Source organism: Thunnus maccoyii, chromosome 11, assembly GCF_910596095.1.
Source record: "Thunnus maccoyii chromosome 11, fThuMac1.1, whole genome shotgun sequence".
In the NCBI taxonomy this organism is placed as follows: Eukaryota; Metazoa; Chordata; class Actinopteri; order Scombriformes; family Scombridae; genus Thunnus; species Thunnus maccoyii.
Window position 1 is genome coordinate 8,773,057 of NC_056543.1, and position 21,712 is coordinate 8,794,768.

Genomic DNA, 21,712 nt, shown 5'->3' on the forward strand with positions numbered 1-21,712 from the left:
GACAGAGACAATATGGCCGGGCTGAGAGCAACACAGTATTGTTCATATCTCATTTAAATGAAAAATTGCAATGTCAAACGGCAATTCCTCACTTGATCCCAAAACATTCTCGAGCCATAATAAATCCCACTTAACATATCTGCTATGCTCTTTTTGAAAGACAGCAAATCTTGCAAACAATGAAACTTTTTTTTTTTGGACTATAGCTGAGCAGCCTTGGACCTCAGCAAGCAAACAACAAGACAATTACAGAGATTTATTTATGCAAAGTCATGGTTGCTGTCATAAATGAAATACTTCTGTCCAGGAGGACTTGACTGCTGGTCAATGCCACTGTATACATTATGAATTTAAGTTCAGCAGTTGCTCACAACCAGCAGAAACCTGCAGAAATTAGAGGAGCAGGAGTCCATTTTTTACTGTAGCAGAACGCCTCTGGTTGTTGGTTATGTTGGTCGATCAGTCCACTACTTTGGTCCAGACTGAAATATCTTAATAACTATTGAATGGATTACCATGAAACTTTGCACAGACATCAATGAATGAATTATTCTGATTTCTGATGATTTCCTGACTTTTCCTGTAGTGCCACCATGAGGTTGACATTTATGGTTTTGAGTGAAAACTACAGACCTTTTTCACAGAAGACATTTTGACGTGTCACAGTGCGAAAAGCACAAGTGAAATGAATAAACTTAACGACAAATGCGTTTCTTTTTATGTCAGCCAGTTTCAAGGTTCTTGCATTGTGTCCTCTGGCTCTCTTGTGTGGCTCACTGGGACATTTAAAGGGAACAGGGGCACTGTTAATGTTATTAGTCACACCTGTGCTTTACCTACCGTTCCAAGACAAGATGTCTACTGTGAAAAAGGCCAACTGGATGGATTGCCATGACATTTGGTACAGACATTCATGCCTGATCCTGCCTCAGGATAAAGTATAATAACTTTAGCGATCCCTTAATTTTCCCTGTAGTGCCATCGTCAAGTCACAATTTTAATTTGTTTTATACTTTTATTTATGACCAAATACCTGCAAAATGACCCACATCCACATCAGTCTCAGCTGTACTTTGTGTTAAATGCTAATAAGCATGCTAACACGCTAAATTAAGATGGTGAAAATGATTTTATCAGCTAAACATCAGCATACCAAAAGTGCCATTGTGAGCATTTAGCTCAAAGGTCCGCTGTGCTTAAGTCTTGTTTTGGTCTAGAGGGAGTAATATACAGTAAGCTCTATGTAAGCTTTTTGAGGTTACAATAAATGTCCATTTCATTATAGTGTAGTTCACTAAAGTACAGTAAGAGAGAGAGAACGAAGTAGTGTTTTGTGTAAAACTTTTCTTTATATTAGGGTATGCAGGCTCCAGAAGTTATACTCACACTTGGCTAAACAAGCTCTGGTTTCAAGATGGACCATCCTACTTTATTTTATTGAGTGTTTTCCATCTAGTAGCCTGTCCATTTATTAAGGAAATACATTTGTTGACTGTCTTACCAGAAATTTGATGAGAAGATTAATATCAATTCATTGTCTGTGCATTCAGTAAGATTGCTCCAAGACATATTTATCCTAGCTTAGCACATGGGATGGGAAGAAGAGGGAAAGAGTGTTAGACCCAAAGGTGCTTTCAGAAAAAACATCATGTTTACAGGCTGTACTTTGTGTATACAACATGAGTACAATAAGCTTACACATTAGAACCACTTACTAACCAACAACAGCCTGACCTAACTGGACCTATGTATCCTTCCAGTCCTCGGGCGAAGCTGGGCGAAAAACATCTTGGGGCAACGTGTCTACTGAACACACTCAGACTGTATTTTTCCTGATAGCACACATCACTTTTCTGAAAATATTGAGGTATTCTGTTCAGAGAGTGTGCTTATCTCAGATCAGCAACCCGTGACTCTCCGGCTCACCCCGAGGTGAGTCATGGGTGGACATTTCCGTTGGATAACACCACGCACGCACACACGCACACACACACACACATACATACGGTGCATTCTTTTCACTCCATTGAGTAATGATGAACAGGAGGAATATTTCTCCTGTGGAAATAAGTAGAGGAACATGGGAACTGAATGTCAGATGAAACAGATGACTTTTCAGACTCACATGATAAGTCATGTGTCTACATGTGTTTCTCTTCCCATGAATGAAAAGCCTAATACCCAGTAGGAGCCCTAGCTTTTATGTGTTGATAAGCAGTGAAATAAAGGGGTCTTGTGTAATTCGAGTGTGACACAGCTTAAATCATGGGGTCAGTGCCCGACAGAGGGTATGCACTAACTTGTTCATGTGATACCGGCTCGTCACCGCCGAGTGTCCAAACAAACCAACAGGGTTCCTGAGACGTGCAGAGTCTTTGCCAAGAAGCACTGAAGCTGTTCTGGAAGCTTCACTGATATACAGTCCTGCACCAAGACCCCTCAAGTCCGGCATTTTTATACCTTATTACTCTAATAGTTTTATGTTGTTCTTTTTATATATAAATATATTTTTTAATTTCTCTCTTATTTGACCATTCTCTGATATTTGTTGTATTTTATGTGCACCTGTGAATCACCTTGTAAGTCTGGTTTTAAAGGTGCATATACAGATGATTCATCAATCATCTGTATATGTACAGTACGTCAACACTGGTGAAGAAACATCGCAGTAAACAAACACTGGATCTCTTCTCTGCAGCCGATTACACAACAGCTTCTTACCATTTAACAATTACAAATGTGTTCTTGTTCTTTCCATTCTATCTGATTCTCTCTATTTCTTGTTCTTCCCTTTCTTCCTTTCACCCCCATTAACTCCTTCTTTGTCTCAGACATTAGTTACATCGGCTGCTTTAAATAACCCAAAATACTTTCATCTTTCAGTGTCTGATGTTGAGCATTACGGCAGGTTTATGTACCTGTAAGAACTTGAGTCGCTCCAGGAAGTCGTTGACGTAGCTTCCCAGTGGTTTGAGGCTCGGGTAGGACTTCTTCATCCACATGCCCGGGATACGACCATTCAAGATGCTGCTGACCACCTCCTCCAGCTCAGCAGACATCACTACCAGCCCCTGCACATAAACACACAAATACACCGGCTTTTACACACAGACCTTCACCCACAAATACGTGATCAGCATCTTCACTACTTGAAAATGTGAAGTTGTTCAAGCCTTGTGAATGGAGTACGAGAAAAATCTAAGCATGTCGCTTAAAAATCCTGTTCTGGAGATAGGTGACTGACGGGCATGAAAAAAAAGGGAACATTTATCACTCTGTAGGGGGCCTTTGATAACAGTGCGAAGGATGATGTGCTCATTCCCTTTCCTGACTCTTTATGCTCTCTCTCCATTTCAATCTCATGGGTCTGGTGCATCTCAGAAGGAAGGCAAATGGAGTTTATTTATTAAATGGTATAAAGAGACGTTCACATGTTCGGGGCATGCTTTTATTTTTGAATGTGGTGTAATTAAGAGTGTGATTCTACAAATAATCACTTACACACATTCAGATGATGTTTGGTTTGGTGAACGGTGCTTTTAGTTCAGTAAATCCTATGAACCAAATAATTCCAGTCTAATTAGTCTAATGCAGCCTCATTACAGTCTTGGGATGTGTGTAACTGTTAATTCATATGTGGGAGTTCCACCTGATTGATTTGACTGGTGTGTCTTGAAACTTTTTGAAATACACAATCAGTACATGTTTTTCTCTAGAAGATGATATTTGCTGTTTGATTTAATTAGTTATTAATAAGTGCCTTAAGATTGCTATATTTAGCTATATTTGTGATTCTGCTTAATTAGTCTTAGTCCATCACACAGCAGCAGTAACTGTCATAGTTTCTGCCAACTATTCTTTCTTGCCCAGATTTGTTTTTAAAGATCCAATTACTGCCAAACCAGAATTCAAGTTTCAAACTAGTCCCTCAGACGTTCATAGTGCCCAGACGATGAAACCTGCTGATTCTCTGACTTTTCCTCTAGTGCCACCCTGAAGCGGACATTTTTAGTTATTTGGTGTCATGTTCTGACAACAATTTTATAAAAACAGTCATGTCCCCTTCAGGAGGAATTGTAATATCTTCGGTGAACCCTTGACTTACTCTAGCGCCATCATCAGGCCAAAATTTCAGTTTGTCTGATACTTAAGTTTATGACTTAAGTATCAATTAGAGAAATGTTATCATGCTAACATGCTGAACTAAGATGTTAAACATTATACCTGCTCAACATTAGCATGTTATCATTGTCACTGTTAGCATGTCAGCATGTTGACGTTAGCATTTAGCTCAAAGCACCACTGTGCAGCCTTACTGAGCCGCTAGCATGGCTGTAGACTCTTTGGTTTGTTGGTTTGTTCTTCAGTCTCTGGTTTAGACAGAAAGAAGTGGTTATATAATGGCATTGCAAGAATAGAGATACTGTGTTTAGCAGGTGGGCTAATTCCTTTGCTAAGCTGCAGATGAAAAGAAAACTTTTTGAAGAGAAGGTCAGGAGCATTACTTAATGATTTGGAGATGAATGTAGCTGCTTCATCCCAGTCATCCTCACAGGGTCAACAATATTTCTATGACAGGTCCATTTCTTTTTTCTAATACACAAAATACAGTAACATATGTAGATTAGTCTTCCAGGATGAAGCCGTTCTTCTCTATGTTGGTTAAATTCCACACATTTCCCTAAACTTTCCCGATTACTGTGCATCTGTTCCCTTTGTTTATCTAATAGATTTGTTTATTTGGAGTGTTGTGCTCAACGCTTACAGTATCTGATTTCTAAGGATTTATTACCAGACTTTCCTCTGTAATCATTCAGCAGAGGTGTGCCTCTTCTGTTGAAATATTGCTTTTACTGCACAGAAATGTTAAATCAATAATGATTCATCATTTCGCCCTACTGTTTATCTAAAACAAACAAATTTAGTGTAATTACTCTGTATTTGGCCGTATATCAAGCTACAAGTATCCAGACAATAAGGATCTTCAGAATGGGACCAGGTTTGACTTCAAAACTAAACTCCCAGCCATTACTACTACCATGAATTTGAGGGGATTTGAATTACTACATTTGTGGACAGCAATTTCATAGCAATGTCATCCAGTGTTATTCAGTGGAAATGTGGTAATATAATAGAAACCATCTACCAGCTCCATGTGCGTACCTTTATGGCCTTCTGAATGTTGAGACAGGAGTCTCGGATGGTGCAGAGCAGATTGTTGAAGCGGCCCATCTCCTGCACCAGCACTGTGTTCATGCTCTGATTGTAGCTGGTGGGAAAGCGCCTCATTGCCGCCTCCAAGTCAAAGTCTCCAGGCAGCTTGCTCAGGATGTCAGCTGCCACATCAAAGACCATGTCATCTGAGGATTTGGCGTCTCCGCCTGAAGAGCGGGACTGATCAGAGACACAGAGCGACAGAGGATGGATGAGAAGGGACTTGTGGCTCAGATTTGTTTGACAGTTCATCGTTTTTTGGAGAATTATCTTTTGCTGTCTTTGAATTGTCACTTTATGTATTCCCTTTTTAGGACTCTTTTGCATTTGTGCTATTTTGATCCTGACGAGACCCTGATGTTAAGAGGTTCTGACTCGACTTTGCTTATATTTCATCATCTTTGTGTCACGCTGATTTAGATTAATGTTTTTGAAAGGACACGAAATTATACAGAATATCATCAGTCATATGAGTTACCTCTTAATTTTTACCTTCTCTTTCTTATTAATTTGTAGCCATTTCTAAGGCTACCCTACATACAACTTTAACACCCTGATGATGACATCCTAAGCTTATACTTACTAGAATCCCTCTTCGAACAAACAAACACACATACATACACACACACCCACACACACACAAGGCTTAAGGCTTCACAGCATTTCCCCCAATTTATCCCACACAGTAATTTGACACAATCCTATCAACTATTCTAATAATCATTCATGCTGATAATTATTCAGTCTCATCTGTAATTCGTCTGCTTTCCCCTCAGTCCAACTTGCATCATTTACCTATTTGATTCTCAGTCACTAGCCAGCGGTAATGGATAATCATTGGCTAATAACATTGGGGTTACAGTAGGGGAATGACAAATAGCTGCTTCATTCCATTTGAAGCGTCTCCCTGTTTATCGGTCATTGAGACTGATGAGACGGTATTAGATGCTAATAAAGTCCACACATGACTGAAGCCATTATTAATCTTGTTGAATGGAGTTTATATGAATAAATGCCAGACTCCATCGAGCTCTAATTTCAACTGGAAGCCCAGAAATGCTTATGGAAATTTGTTTGTGGCAACCCGGGTCTGTAGCTCTTTCTGTATATGAGAAGCTGAAAGAGGCACATATAGAGCATGCTCATGTGTGCACATACAGAATGACGCTCTTGTCTGGTGTTATATGTAGATCAAAGGCACTTGTTCAATATAAAGTTTAATTCCCACAGGGATTCAGACAATTTAAACTTTTGGCATACAGAGAAAAGTTCTGTATCTTAAAATAAATAAATGGATACACACATAAATAAATATCCCTTTCTACTTTGCAGGAGATGCTGTGCTCCTGTTGTCTTCAAGTAGGCCTCGATGTGAAATCCCTTAAACTTGATTTGCAGTAAACATTGACTGGCGCTGGGAAGTGGTAAGATATAATCCTCAGCGAGCTAAAGTAGTCTAACTTTACAAAGCTGAGATATAATGATGTGGGATCACACAGTTCCACCAAAGCCACTGCGAGTCACACAGTGTCTATGTAGTGTCAAAGGAAGACAACCTAATAAGAGGGATTTTTTTTTTAAGTCTCCCTCCAAACAGCTGAAAAATGTATTTGTATTTTTCCTCTTTAATTAATGTTGCATAGCATATTTTAATGGAGGGCAATAAAATATTTAAGGCTGGCAGGGACACTTGTGCTTCAGTACTACACTCTTTGTTTTGTGTGTTTGTGTGTGTGTGTATTCCCGTGTCACCGAGCATCCCAGGTGCTCATCTATTGATCGAACACCTGGGATGTTGGCCAAGGGGGGGCGCATTTGTTTGGGAAGCCACCCAGGGCTGCTAGTGTTAAAAATCAGTGCAGAACTTTTCTTTTCACGTGTACCAGTGCCAGGCTACACTCTGCTGTCTCATGTCTGATATTTTTCACCCAGTTTTACGGTCATAAACCTTCAGGTCATTAATGGCATTTTAATGAATTCAGGATCACATTGCTGATACTGATTGAGCGGCCTGCTACAAGAAATCTTTGCCCTCTATCTTCATTATTATAATGAATGACATTAAAAAAGAAATCTTAGCAATAAGCTTTCAGAGGTTGCAGTGGTTCAAATGAAATATTTTACTCTGTATTTGTGTACACTTTGTAAGAGATGGATCTAAAAATTCTCATATATTGTTTATGTTTGAGTGTGTGGGTGTGTGTTTGCACTTTCCATGCATGTTACTTAGTTACTGACTAGCAGTTAATCAATGTGTTTTTCGGTGTATCACATGTCCAATTAGATTTACCTGTGTGAGCAAGATACTGTCAAGCAGTAGCTGTGTCTCAGCCTGATCCTTGGTGATATCTGCGTTGGCATTCATGCCAAAAATCTCCGGCGACGGGTTGAGTGGCAGCGACTTGGTGTATTCTATGTAGCTGTTGTACTGCAACAAAGATGCAGAAAACAGAGGCAGAGAAGTGGAGTGAAGTAAGAGGACAATTTTTAATGCAACATCAGGAAACATCTCGAGTAATAACACTCATTGAAAAACAAGTCAACTCCTTAGATTGCTGACATTTATTATAATGACTATGTAAATGTGACTTCATGAATAAAAGATGTGGTTGGAGGGGGGTGCAGCGCTAGAGAACAAAATGCCAAATAAAATGGAGAGCGCTATAGATTGCAATTGTGTTAACAAATATATCAGCCCTCACTGATGGTGGTTGCCTGCTGTGCCTTGTTACACACATTTTATCTTCTAATGACTTTTTAAAGGAACTCAAAAACAGCACTAAGCAACTGTGGGTCCTGTATTATGCTTCGTTTAAACTAGAAATACCGCCTGGAGGTTGTATGCCTCCATCAACCAGTCAAGTTGCAGTTTACATCCATGTCTGTTCAGACTCATATGACTTTGAAGGAATTTCATAAAAGGTATTAAGTGTATTTTCTTTGTATGTGTTCACATGCTTGGCCAGTAAAGCTGATTCTGATAAAATACCATGTTGTAGACAGTAGACAATGCTGTAAATATGGATGTTGCTGCAAAGAAGCTACAAACGTGGATGCTTCACACATATCTTCAACCCGACAGCACAGAAGATCTATACAATCATCACAGTTTCAAACTCTTGCATTTAACACCAGCTAAATGTGACTGACTGTGTGAGTGAGTTCAGTGAGGTGCTTTGCATTTTAAAAAAAAAGGACTTTGTCTAAATAAAGTACACTTTTTTTTCCTGATAATAACAAACAGTTTTTCCTAATCTCTGAAACCCTTATGTGCATTTTTGGTGCTTAGAGCCAAATTTAAGTTACATTTATGGTTTATAAAAAATCATCTTGATATGAAGACCAGTGTTTGCAATGATTTACAGCAAATTTGCATGATTTTCAGTGTTTCTTACATCTCCCTCAGCTGGTGCATAGTAGAGCCCACTGGGATCAAACTTATAGTCCGAGTCCTCGATGACCTTTGGGGTGTAGAAGATAGAGAGGATTGTGCGCAGGGTCCGTCGATCCCAGTCATCTGTCACACGTCCTCCATAGTTGCACTCACCGGTCATGTAACGGATGGCATCAAACGGCACTTCCTGCAGGAACAACAGATCATGTATTATACAAGGGAACCTAACCATAACCATGAGTTAAAGCAGCAGGTCTCAAGAGGAGGTGGGTACTGAGCATTATACAATGGTCTGGATGAATACTCTTTTCGGATTGGCTGAGACTTTATCTACCAAAAACACCAAAAAGAACATTGATTTGGAGACATACTCCGCAGTTATGCTTAATGACACCTAACGTGAATTTTATGCCTTGATTCAGGCTGGCGGCAAGTACAGTGTGACAAGTTGTCATGACAGCGGTGAGCTCTTCCTTCATAAGCTTTCGATTTTGAGTGCAAAAATTTCACCAAAAATTTGCAAATGCTTTTATTATATATTGTTTGCAAATGATCATGGTATAGGCGGGATAATCAACTTGTAAGTGTGTATTAATTGGTTTTAAGGCTCCGCTTTGCATCGGGTGGTTCTTCGTCTCCACGGGTGGTTCTTTGCGAACCACCTCCATGTCGCGCCTTAAAACGGTTTAACACACACCTACTCGTTGATTATCCCCTACATGGTGGATTTCAATGTATGTGTGTACATTCATAGTTGTGTGTGTGTGTGTGATTCTGAAACTTCAGGAATGCTGGCTGAAATTCAATTAGGACGCGATAGAGATCGAAAGAGGTTGTGAGGTTGTGAGGTTCTGGCATTTTCTGGAGGAGGATTACACTTACAAATTCAGTGACACTTGGCTACATAATGAAAATGTCACTGCATTGAAAAAAGACACCCTTGGTAGTTTTATTTCTGCCACTTTTTCTGAGCTACAGCAGAGAAATTGGGAATGGTTGGGGGTAGAAGTGCTATCTGTTTGTGGAAAAATGTCAAGAGGGTTTTTGAATATGGCTGATGAAAGCAGATACTTGAGTGAAGAGGAACCCAGTTATAAAAGCCAGAATTCTCAGTACAGGCTTAGATGTTCAATAGATATGTAGGAGTGGATGGCGGATGTGCATCTGCTTGAGACAGTGAGATTTTTATTTTGCGGCAGAGAATATAGTCAGTTCATGTGAGCGTATGTAAAGTATGACAGAACAAGGCTACATGTACAGTACCAGTCAAAAGTTTGGACACACTTTCTCATTCAAGTGAATGGAAAGGTGTGTCCAAACATTTGACTGGTACTGTATGTTAGTAAGTACTAACAAGCCTGCTCTTATAATACAGGGATACAATATATTCATATATCTCAATATAAGATTTGATGTGCTATATTTCACTGAAGAAATATAAAAATCATCCATCAAAGGAAATAAAAATTTGAAATAACTACCTGGTACTGTTCAAGGAACATGTGTAGCTGCTGTACAGAGATTCGAAGGTCGGTCTCATTGAACTCATATGGAATGTTCCAACCTAAAGGTCCAAACTTCCTTCTCTCCTGGGTCAGGGCATGGAAGAAACAAAGGCTGTACAGTAGTTTTTTGAACACAGCCTGACAGGTGGATAAGCACACACACACAAAGACAAATACACAGACAAGTTTGTGATCAAAGCACAAATGGAAGGCACGGTCTAACATAAATAGTGGTTGTGGTTTAGTATTTCCACAGATAAAACAGAAACACTCTGAAATTCACAGTTGGGGTGAAAACAGACACAAAGGAGCACAGACCACCTACTGGTGAAGGCATGATAGATATGCACAGCAAGCTACCTAGACATACACACATACACACACACACAGACACTGACCGGCTTGCTGCAGCTGCCAAAGAACTCCGGGTCAGAGATGGGGTCCATTAAGAAGGAGCGTGCAATGTTGGCGCGGAGACCCTTTGGAGCCTCATTGGTCATCTTCACCCCATTCTGGAGCACAGCCACAGGGAAGGTGGGAGACGGGTAGCTAGTAAGCCACAGCCTGAAATCTGGGTGGGTAGTGTCTGGGTTCAGCTCCTGCTCAGAGCCACAAAGAAGTTAAAAAATGAATGCACTGGAAGAAGTGTATTAGCACTGTTCCCACTTGGTGTTCAGAAGGAATAGCAGGTGTATCATGCACCATATGTGCTCTGTTAAGCTGCAAAAACATTAGGCACCTTGTTGTGCAGCATCCATGCCAGGTTTTTCAAATTGGTACTTGCAGTGTGTGTTTTATATCATAACAAGTCTAAATGTCAGTTTTACTTTCAAACAACTGGTAAGTTTGCATTGAATAGAAGCGAAACACAAAAGGCTTCAAAGTGAATCCTGGAAAACAGGTTTTTATTAGAAAATCATCAATATCACTGCATGAAACACTATTACTGTGTATGTGTGTGATTGTTCTCACCTCACAGACTCTCTCCAGCGTGGACATCCATGAGGTGGCCAAGTGGCAGTTCTGTAGAACCACCCAGGTGCCCTCTTTGATGCCTGTTTCGATCATACGCATAGCAATAGGACCCTGGCCTTGGCCCAGAGAGAGGGAGGTCAGCTTGTTACCTGTAAAGCCCTAAGGCATAAGAACAGACGTGCACATACTCAGACTCACTTACGTGTCTGCATTTTAACCAGGAAGGAGCAAAAATAAATGTCAGTGCTTTTAAGACCTGTGTGGGAGCCTGGTAAATCTGAGGGATTCAATTTCTCCTCTCCTTTTGAGTTTGTAGAGACAGCAGGCTTCAAAGCTGCTGAATTTTCCACATGTCTCCCTACCTTTTCATCTCCAAACTTGAGCAATGCAGCCATGGGGTCTGAGCCGGGGGAGAGGATGAAGATGAGGGGGGCACAACAGTGGCTGTCAACGAAGGCCTTACTCAGATTGAAGGGTGGCGCCTCGATGAAGGGACGACCCAAGCTGTCGGAAACAAACTCCTGTACCATGGGAATCATCTGTGGGGCACATTAATAGGATGAAAAAGTAGTCCTTATAACCTGTAATTTTTACATGATAATATAGAAACCCTGCATCCAAATAATATCCGACCATCTTTTGAAAAACACCATGTGAACTGACCTTGTCTGGTCTGAGACAACGGATCACCAGCATCTTCTGGAATTGGCTCAGCTTCTCCTGCCATTCATCAGGGAAGGGAGTCTGATGGGGGTTCTGCAGATATACACAGAACGACCCATACTGAAATTATACTGTACATAAATAGGGGTTACTTTACATTCACAGGAGAGAAGATCATGTATGATGTTTCTAGATATTAGCATGACTCACTTTTACATGTGTTGGGGATAAAATACCGCAAATATTTCTTCACCCATTTTTCTCTCACTGCTATCCCTCTATATAAATAATGGTCCTAGAATACAATCAAGTAAACCAGAGGAGTGCCTGATAAGCCACACACATGACTGAATGACATCTTTTAATGCTGTTGTAATGAGGAAATTCAGTCATTTTTATTCATCAGGAAAAGAAGCATCCCCTTCATCAGGCTACCTTCCAGAAACATGCAACTACATGCCATTTTGTCAGCTTTTCCAGGAGGGGGACGAGGGGACGAGGGGAGGTTTGGGTGGGGATGTTTTTTATCGAGCTGTTGCAAGATTAAGCAATGCAATTAAGCAAAAAGAGAGGTAATCTGTAATGTGAGTCGGGAGGAGAGTACTGGGTGTAGAAAGATAAATATGTATGAAAAAGGAAAGACATAGGAAAAAGGAAAAACGGAAGGAGAGAGGTAGAGAAACAGAAAAACCACTGGGTACTGGGTCAGAGCAATATGTTTGATTAATTTGTGGAACAAGTGTACCAGAGGAAGTGAGCAATGGTAGTGTGAAGTTTTGGAATTATTTTCCCTCGGCTGTTTGTCGAGAGACTTCTGGCTATGTGTGCTGGCAGGTGCTTTGAGACGGATACACCTATTTAGGATCTCCTGGGGATTCTCTTGTGTGTACAGGGGTGTGTTAGCGTGTGTGAGTCTGAGTGCCTGTGTGCTTGATTGAACAGCTGTTCTTGCATCAAGGCTGAATAAATGTGAATTCTGCAACTGGAACAAACTAGATTTAATTAGATAGAAGTGTTGTGGCTGATTCTGTTGATTATAAATCAAAGATGGTGTGTGTGTCACAGCAAAGAGACAAGCATGTGTGCTGCCCACATGTTTATGTGCACCACACACTGATTAAACAGCTGTTGCTTCTAGATCACATAGATGTGACTAGCACAACAGGAACAGAATAGATTTAATTAGATAAAACTTCAATTTTTAGGTTCTTTATAATTCAGATATGGAGTGTGTGTGTGTGTGTGTGCGCATCAATCAAACCTGACACCAAACTATTCTCCCTGTCCTCTTTTTGGCTCTAAAAATCTACACTAATAAAACTCAGTAGTTGGAAATATACAAAATAAGAAGTGGAAAACTTTAACAACACCCGGGGGGGAAAAAGGGAATTTCATACTAAAAAGACTGTAACTGTGCAGGGTACACACTTGATTGGTCCAACTCAAAGCTTCATTTAAACTTCAAATAAATGTGGCACATTAGGAAGGAATCTCTTAATGCCCAGTATGAACAAAAGAACAAGATTACAGCAAGCAAAAAAGGTTTCATTGTACAGATGGGACTGTATGAGTGCTATGGTAAGTGGAGGCACTTCATCCAAATGATCTACCCTGCTGAGCTGCACTGTGGTTGAAGCTGTTGGAGTTCATGAGCCCAGCCCAGGTCTGCCTGTTTTCATTCTTTTCATCTTCAGCTTCTTTCATTCTGTCAATACTTTAAAGACTTACCTAAAGACTCTGAGCTACTCCACGCTCCATCAAAGTCATCATATTGAATGTGGCAAGGGTTTGTCTTCACGGGAAAACAATTGCTCAAGCTGGTGCCAAGTAGTTCTGCCTAAGATTGTGTGTATAAGGCCTTACTAACCACATACACTGAATGTTGATAAAAACTCCTAAATATCATTTTCTCTTGTGTTATTTTGTTTGTAATAAATGTGACCCAGTTTACAGACTGCTAACGTCATAAACTGCTAATCACAACAACAGTTTCAGGTGAAAGTTTCTAAAACAAAACACCAGCCTTTGCCAGCCACATCAATGTGCAGACTAAATCAGAACTTTGGGGGAATTTATAGATTTCCTTCTCCGTCTAGTTCTCTTGGATATTCTTGATTTAATGGTGCTTTTCTGTAAATGCTGATTTTAAATTTTTTTTAAATGTGTGACATCCACAGACAGAGCTTTATGACACTCACTGGGCTGTCAAAGACCTTCTTCCACTCATTCCTGAGGCGAGCCATGTCACGCCGCTGTCCTTTGAAACTCTCCATCTCATCCAAGCGGCAAATCTCGTCCCAGGACTTCTTGGGGAGCCACGTGCAGGGATTCGAGTGGGGGTTGTCCAGGCCAACGCCACCCGTCAGGAGGAAGCGCCATTCACCCTCATCCACCTAACACATTAATTACTGTCATGCAGCTATTAAAGTGTTATCACAGCAATAGATTAACCAGAATGCGGGATTAAGTGATTTAAAGGTTGACCGTTTGGGGGATTATGTTTGGATAACAATTTTATGCAAATAGAGCATACAAGATACAGATAATCTACAGTAATCATGGAGGACTGATTCTGAAAAGTGAAACAGACCAGCTTGCTTGATTTACTAGCCACATACTAACAAACCAATCAAACAACAGTATTTGATATTTTCTTAAATAACTGTTGTAAATCTGTGTGTGTTTGTCCAGCATGCGTATATTCCTACCAGCTTGTTGTGCATGAGCAGATTGACGCTGAGGCAGAAGGAAAAGAGCAGCTTATCTTTCTCAAAGAGTGAGCGACACACGTTGACGTACAGCGTGTAGGTGAAGTGGTCTCTCAGGATCTGTAGTCTGAAGATGATAAATATGCAAACATTTTAATAATCTCGTTTTGTGAAATGAAAATCCAAACCAAACAGAACTAACAAATTCATCATTCCATGACTGGAAAGAAAGCTCCAAGCTATGGTTTGATGACCTGCTTAAGTAACCTGTAGGAATTAGTATTAGTCTGATACATTTGTCAGCCCTGCTTACCTCTGCTCCAAGTCGTCACTCTTGTCTGAGTTGTCGATGGAGCTGATGAAGAGGTTAATAAACCAGGTGAGGGAGTACTGGTACATGGGCTCAATGTTAGCCAGGTCAGCAATGGAGAAGAACAAGATGGCTGAATGAATGGCAATGGGTGTATAGCCCATGCGGGTCTCATCAATTTTCTGCTCCGTCACCTCCGCCACAGCCTGCTTCTCTGTGATTTCATTGGCTAGCACCTTGGAGCAGGAGAGGATCTTGACGGCTGTCTCGTCCTCCAGGATGTTGCCCTCAGAAGAGGAGAGCACCTCTAAGATCTTGTCCTCAATTTCCTTCAGTTGTCTGACAAAAATGCAAAGGCAATTTAAGATGGCTACAGTTTTCACTTTGTAAGAGGAGAGATTTTATTTGATTAGTTGGAAATTACTTGACCTTTTGTTCTCAGCTCCCTGCAGGATGAGAGCCTGCTTCTCCTCCTCCAGGTCTGGCCTTTCTCGGGCCACTACAATGCCCAGAAGCTGGTCCTGGATGCCCTCTGGGGTTATCATGAAGTTCAGCAGGGTCACCTACAGCACATAGGAAGAATGGGATATACACATAGGCATACAGAATATGGATGTAAACATGCACAAATGAATGTGTGTGTGTGTGTTCGGGGTGGGGTGGGGTGTTTATGTATTTTTCTTGCCCCACCCTTGCTCGGACATTAAAGTCAGATACAGTGCAGCGTTAATAATTTTGGTTTCAGTGCTGCTCTCCCCGATAACCTCTTATCCAATCAATTCCAATAACCACTCCAGCCTTGGCAAGGTATAGGTAGGATGCATTTACTTTTTTTTTCTTTTCTATGAAAAGTATTGCAGCTGGAATTGAAAGAGTGTCTTCACCACAGCCTTAGTCATCCTACTCTGCACTTACCTGGAGGTTAAAAGCCTATATATGCTATCTACTCTCTACCCTAATAAACGAGTGCACTTCTCCAGGGCCTAATTCCATTTCTATTGATGCTGCGGACCCACTCAGCTGGTGGTAAAGACTCAGAGCTCATATAAATCTCCCGTTTGTCCTTTTCACACATACACCCTTCTTCTTCGCTTCCCTGCGTCCCCTGAGCTCCTTAGGGCTGGTTTTACTAGATGCTTGCCCTCTTGTATTTGAAAGTATTGCATTTCAAATAGGGCTTAATGGGAATAATGGAACCCTAACAGTACTGTACTCTAGGCAAAAAAAAGACTTAAGCAAAAAAGAAAAAAAAAACAACATAGAATCAGTTGTGAAAAATGAGTTGAATCTATCTAATAGCCACCCATAAAAAGCGGGGCCCCTGCAAATAGATGTTTGAAATGTGATCTTCAGTAATGCTTTCCAACCCCTTGCCTCTCTGTAATGCAATTTCCTTTAATGCACCTTTTCTTGGAATAGGATTTTTTTTTTGGGAGGGGAGAGACCGTGTTCCATTGGAAGGTGGTATCAGTGAACGGTGATTCACTGTGTTGCTGGGGTAAAAACATGCTGTCATTTGAGTGGTATGTTGTAATAAGTAAGAACCAACCAGGAAAAGTATGTTGATCTTTCAGCAGAAAAAAAGCAGTTGTCTTTTGGAACAAAGCCTAATAATGAAAGCTAAAATAATTCTTAACTGAACGCTTAAAATAAACAAGACTAAGACTCTACAGCCACACCAGCAGCTCTGTGAGGCTATACTTGAACAAAATGCTAACATCAGCATGATAACATGATCACAATTATATGTATTGCATGTTGATGCTTATCATGTTAACCATTTTAGTTTAGTGTGTTAGCATGCTAACACTTACTAATAAGTAACTAAACAAAGCACTAAACAAAGTACAAAAGTATAAAGCACAGCTGAGGATGATCAGAATGTCAATGCAGGTATTTGGTAATGAACCAAAATATTGGACAAAAATTTTGAATTGATGATTGAGCTACATGAAAAGTTAGAGGTTCATCAAAGCTATTACAATTCATCCTGAGGGGAACATGAATGTAGCAAATTTCATGGCAATCCATCCAATAGAAGACATCTCACTCAAAACCACAAAAGTCAGGGGATCACCAAAGTCATGAGGATGAATTATTTGGGAACCATGAATGTCTATACAAAATTTCATTGCAATCCATCAAATAGTTGAAATATTTCAGTCTGAAGTGGTGGACTGAGCATCCACAGAGCCACATTGCTTGAGTGGCTAAAAACTCAAATTTTTGGAAAGCATTGCATTTTGACTGGCCAGACACAGTCACATTAATAATTTCTCCCTCACAAAAAAATGGCCTGTAGCCATCTACACGTTTCAGGTTGCATGGTACCAACGGAAAATACAGTGTGCCACTTGGCAGTTACACTTCAGCATAATGAAACGCATCATGGAAAGTCAGTTTTCTCATTTGGCTCGATAACAATCACGAGATAACAACAAACTAGGTTGGGTGTAGCTATTATACTATAGCTGAGGACAAGGTGTGTTTGTGTGTTCCAACATTGTGTAATGGATACAACAAAGTTAACCTTTAGGGGCTTTAGCATTTATATGCATTCAAAATATTACAGTACTGACAGCCTTGTTGTCCTCTTCCTCTTGTCAAAAAACTGTCAAGCTGACCAGTGGGATTGGTGGCAGGCCAGTATATCACTGTACACAACACAGAATGAAACTGCTGCAAAGCCTCATTACTCTAATTAAAATCATTTATCTTAAATATATAAATGAGTGAGTTCAATAATGTTTCTAAATTAATTTAACAAATATTTTCCAATGTTATAATTTGAATACAATGTGTAGATTTGTTTTGTGTAAGTATAGTCAATATATTATATAATATATTAGTCAAGCTTCGAATCACTGTATTTTCCTTGTTAATAATAATGTGTTTCTGCAATGTGAAGTGAGTGAAAGTGTACTGGGAAAATATAAAGTAAACAGTGCCTGAGGCAGTTTTCCACTACCTTGACGGAAGTCTCAGGCAGGTAGTGTGGGTTGCGTAGTTTGGTAGTGATGTAGAAGCGAAAGTCAGGAGCATATTCAATGGTAGAGTCTCCGAGGCGGATACACATGGCACCACCCTGTTTAAAAGTCTGTCTTAGCAGCAGAGGCTCCAGGATAGGGTCCAGCTCCTCGCCGACATTCTCCAGCAGCACTGAAAGAAAATATTCAAATTTTATCAATATTTTAAAAACCAGTGGAGGCCTACTCTGTTCAGGAGAGACCTGTCTTTATACTAACACATTTACAAAACAATATCATATGAGAGCTGTCAAATTCAACCACAGCTGTCTAAACCAACTCTATTGCCTCAACTGTTGAGCCATTGCACATCCTCAAATGCAAATTTTGGCAGCAAGAATATGAAAAAAGACAAAGCATGTTCCCCACATTACCATAATCTTAGCATTGCAATGGTTCACAATCTCTTCTAGACAATTCAGATGTGCCAGTTTGGGTTTTTTAGCTGTTCCAGAGTCCAGATCAGTAACTAAAGATCATCATGCTTTTGTTAGATTCTCAGCTTTGGAACAGCCTTCCACTAACATCAGTTCACCTAATACTGTGTCTGTATTTAATCTGACTTTAAAACCCTTTTTTTCAGCAAGTATATTTATGTTTTGTCTTAATCACCTCTTTTATTTTATGTATGTTTTATTCTCTTGGTGGGATTACATTTTTTCCTAGTGTGTTGTACCAAGTTTGTCACTTTAATTCATGCTGTTCACATTTTCCAGGCCTTATTGTACATACCTACTGTTAACGGTTTAATTCCAGTGAGAGAAATAAGAAATAAGAGCTAAACTCTCACCCTCTTTCAGCTCCCTGTGATTAGCACTCAACAGTGATTTCCAACTGCAGCTGAAGAAACTTTATGTGCATACAAGTTTCAATACTAATAAATCAGTAAGGCAAGTAAAATGTGCTTTATTCCCATGACATCATTATTAATGTGATTCACATTAAGCATGATAATGCTTTTCTCATGTTAAGAACGTCGGCCCATCTATAATTGACAGTATGCCTTGAGGGCTAAGTTTTTATACAGCATTCAGAGACAGACAGCTGATTAGCTTTCTGTCACAAAATTGTTAACTAAATTGGGTAAACCTTCTCCAAATTGCTTTGGAGCATCATTTTGTCCTGGTACATCACATCAGTATTGTTAATATTTCAGCAGATTATACTGTAGTTTGCATCATTGAATAAACACATGCTTAGCCTATAAAGAGATTTGGCAGGAAAACATTAGTTTAACCATGCTTAAAGAAAGAATACTAGCAGATAATCAGGATTATAGGCTGCAATACAAACAGCAAGAAACCATAAAACTGTGAAATAAGAGAACAGGCTGTGGAGGGTGGAACAACTGCATACCCTCTGGGGACTATTTTGCACCCTGCAAGGACAAGCTACTATCTGAACTGTTAGCATTGCAGTCTGCCAGTAAGCAAAGACCCAATGGCTGGCTGACTCGAGTCATTATTTAGATGTCTTTTTAATGGCTGTATAGCAGCCTCTGTTTCTAACTTTAAATCTCTTGCTGTTCCATCTCATACTCCCTCAAAATCCTATGAGAAGACTAAAGTACAAGTATTTTGCCAGGGCTGGTTGTTATATTGTGTGTTTTTGTAGAGAGATGGTAGAATATATTCTGAAACCAGCTTGTGAACCAAAAGGTCATATCCAAACAGTAGCAGTGGGAATTGAAGCAATCGAAAAAACACCACAAAAAATAGTCATGTCTGCCTACACATGTCATTTTGGCCCTGATGCTGGGCAGGAAAAATGTTCGTGCAGGAAAACTAATGGATTTCTCCCCTTGTGTGTGATTTACGGTAGCCTGATGTACTAATGGTGCAGTAGGGCTGAATAAAGGCTCATTGGAACATTTCACTCTGAGATACTGCTTATATGAAATCTTCCTCTGCAGAACAGAGAACAAAGGGAAAAACATCCTTTGCACAGCAATAATGAATCCCCGTGGTAAAGAGAGGCCTCATCAGGCCGTAATAGGAACTGCACCAATGTGGGTGAGGCACACACTAACACACACACACACACACACACACACACACACAGAAATACTAAAGCTTACCTGGTGTGCCAAACTGAATGCAGTTCTCCAGAGTACGCACAAAGTCTGCATCACTCAGTTTAATGATATGCAGGCTATTGGCCTTCTCCATGTTTTTCACCCACTTGTTGGCCTGGCCCTGGGGATCAATCATTAGAGGCCACCGTCTGGCATTACTAAAAACACGCACACACACACACACACACACACAGAGTAGTCAGTGATCAAATAGTGCTGCCTTGTCTGAGTGAGAGTTCTTGTAACTAACCATGAGACATCACAACAGTAGGGGGGATGTTGGAGGACATGAAATGAGATGTAAAGAACAGCTTAGGGGTGAACATTCACTCTGAGCGCAGTCAGACAGCTCACAGTTGGGTAGCACACCAGGGGCCATAGTATTGTGATTAAAAAGCAATGTTGCTGCTTCATTTACACAAACAAGCAGATGTCTTGACAATGTCATATGGGCTTCTAAGATAGGTTACAAAGCTCCGCCATCGTCTCTTCTTTCATTAGAGTAGACTGATTAGTAATGGGCGATGGCATCCTGATCCTAACTTAACTGTAGCCCATTGTGATCTAGGTACAGTAGCTGTCAAAAACAGTTATGTTAAAACACTGGAACCTATTTCTCATTCATTTCAGCCAAGTGGCATAAAAATAAATAAGGAGAAATAAATAATAAATAGGAGGAATCAGTTTCAATTAAGAAATTCACGCTCAGAATAAGATCACTTTGCCTCTATTGCAGCAACAATTTGCAGGTGTACCACACCACAAAAGTACTGCTTTTGAGAGAAGTGGAAAATATTAATGTCATTATGTAATTTTGAGACGCTGCCCAAATCCTGTACAGACATTTCTGCCACAACAGGGCAAGTCCAGCTTTATGATGCACAGCACTGTACGGCTTTACTGTGTAGGAAAATATCAATTTTGTATCAACACTGGCTGACAGGGGACACTCAATAATAAATGAAAGATCAGGAGCAGAAAAAAGCTGCTTGAGACATCCACAGTCGGTGCGATAATCTCTTACTAATATAATGCTAAACACTACGGAAACACTGATGCCTTTTTCCTTTGATGATAGTGCCATGTCAGTGTTCAGTTTTTCTTGAATACTCACGAGATTATGATGCCGTTGTCTATGGAGAAGCTGTCTGATGGTAGGCCAGCGATGGTCCACGCACGTATCTTTACTTGATCGCCCAGAGAGTTCATCAGAGACATGTTGGGGGAGCAGGGGATCTCTCTACTCTTACAAAGATTCATCCACTCCTCTGTCTGATCCTGGAGAGGAGAACATTTATTATTCATGATTTACTTTGAGATCCCCTACAGACATGCTTTAAGACATATACAAATATTCTGTTTTCAATAATAATTTGTGTCTGGCATGTTTTTTTCCACAATAAAATGTTCAGAAAAATCTTAAAATTACATTTATTCCTTCTACCTCGTTGAAAAATCCAGAATCTATGAATTTGAAAATATTGTTCTTTTCAAAAGTTTAACTGCTGGAAAAAGATGTCGCCCTCCTCTCTGAAAAGTCTCCAAATTAGTTGTCACAAATCATGCTTGTAGATACAGTATATGCCTTCAATTGAGATTTAAAGTGAGCACAGAGTAACTTTCCACCTTCAGCAGATGAATGTGAAGACAACCTTCTAGTATCAATCTATGCACATACATCATTCTGCACAGTGAAGCTCAAACATTCAACTGAAGGAACAAGAGGAGAAACATTTTTTTCACTTTCCTTCACACGCAGGACCAAACATACAAACACTTACCTCTAAACAAGTGAGAGCATATGCTAGTGAACAACTCAGCTGTACACACAAATGAACAGATG

At 40.1% G+C, this 21,712-nt stretch overlaps 1 protein-coding gene across 2 annotated transcripts in view; it reads right to left on the bottom strand.

The window, feature by feature from the left end:
- dnah7 (dynein, axonemal, heavy chain 7) overlaps positions 1–21,712 on the bottom strand; it is an 84,736-nt gene that overhangs the window by 4,831 nt on the left and 58,193 nt on the right. For both annotated transcript variants that reach the window (XM_042426374.1, XM_042426373.1), the window contains exons 48-63: positions 20,984–21,147; positions 19,873–20,027; positions 17,738–17,928; positions 15,199–15,332; positions 14,773–15,108; positions 14,460–14,586; positions 13,950–14,144; positions 11,752–11,844; positions 11,451–11,627; positions 11,086–11,247; positions 10,512–10,712; positions 10,090–10,251; positions 8,610–8,795; positions 7,505–7,642; positions 5,164–5,394; positions 2,919–3,071 (exon numbers count right to left, since the gene is read on the bottom strand). In XM_042426374.1, the coding sequence (XP_042282308.1) occupies positions 2,919–3,071; positions 5,164–5,394; positions 7,505–7,642; positions 8,610–8,795; positions 10,090–10,251; positions 10,512–10,712; positions 11,086–11,247; positions 11,451–11,627; positions 11,752–11,844; positions 13,950–14,144; positions 14,460–14,586; positions 14,773–15,108; positions 15,199–15,332; positions 17,738–17,928; positions 19,873–20,027; positions 20,984–21,147 (2,805 nt within the window). The remainder of the gene's footprint in view (positions 1–2,918; positions 3,072–5,163; positions 5,395–7,504; positions 7,643–8,609; positions 8,796–10,089; positions 10,252–10,511; positions 10,713–11,085; positions 11,248–11,450; positions 11,628–11,751; positions 11,845–13,949; positions 14,145–14,459; positions 14,587–14,772; positions 15,109–15,198; positions 15,333–17,737; positions 17,929–19,872; positions 20,028–20,983; positions 21,148–21,712) is intronic.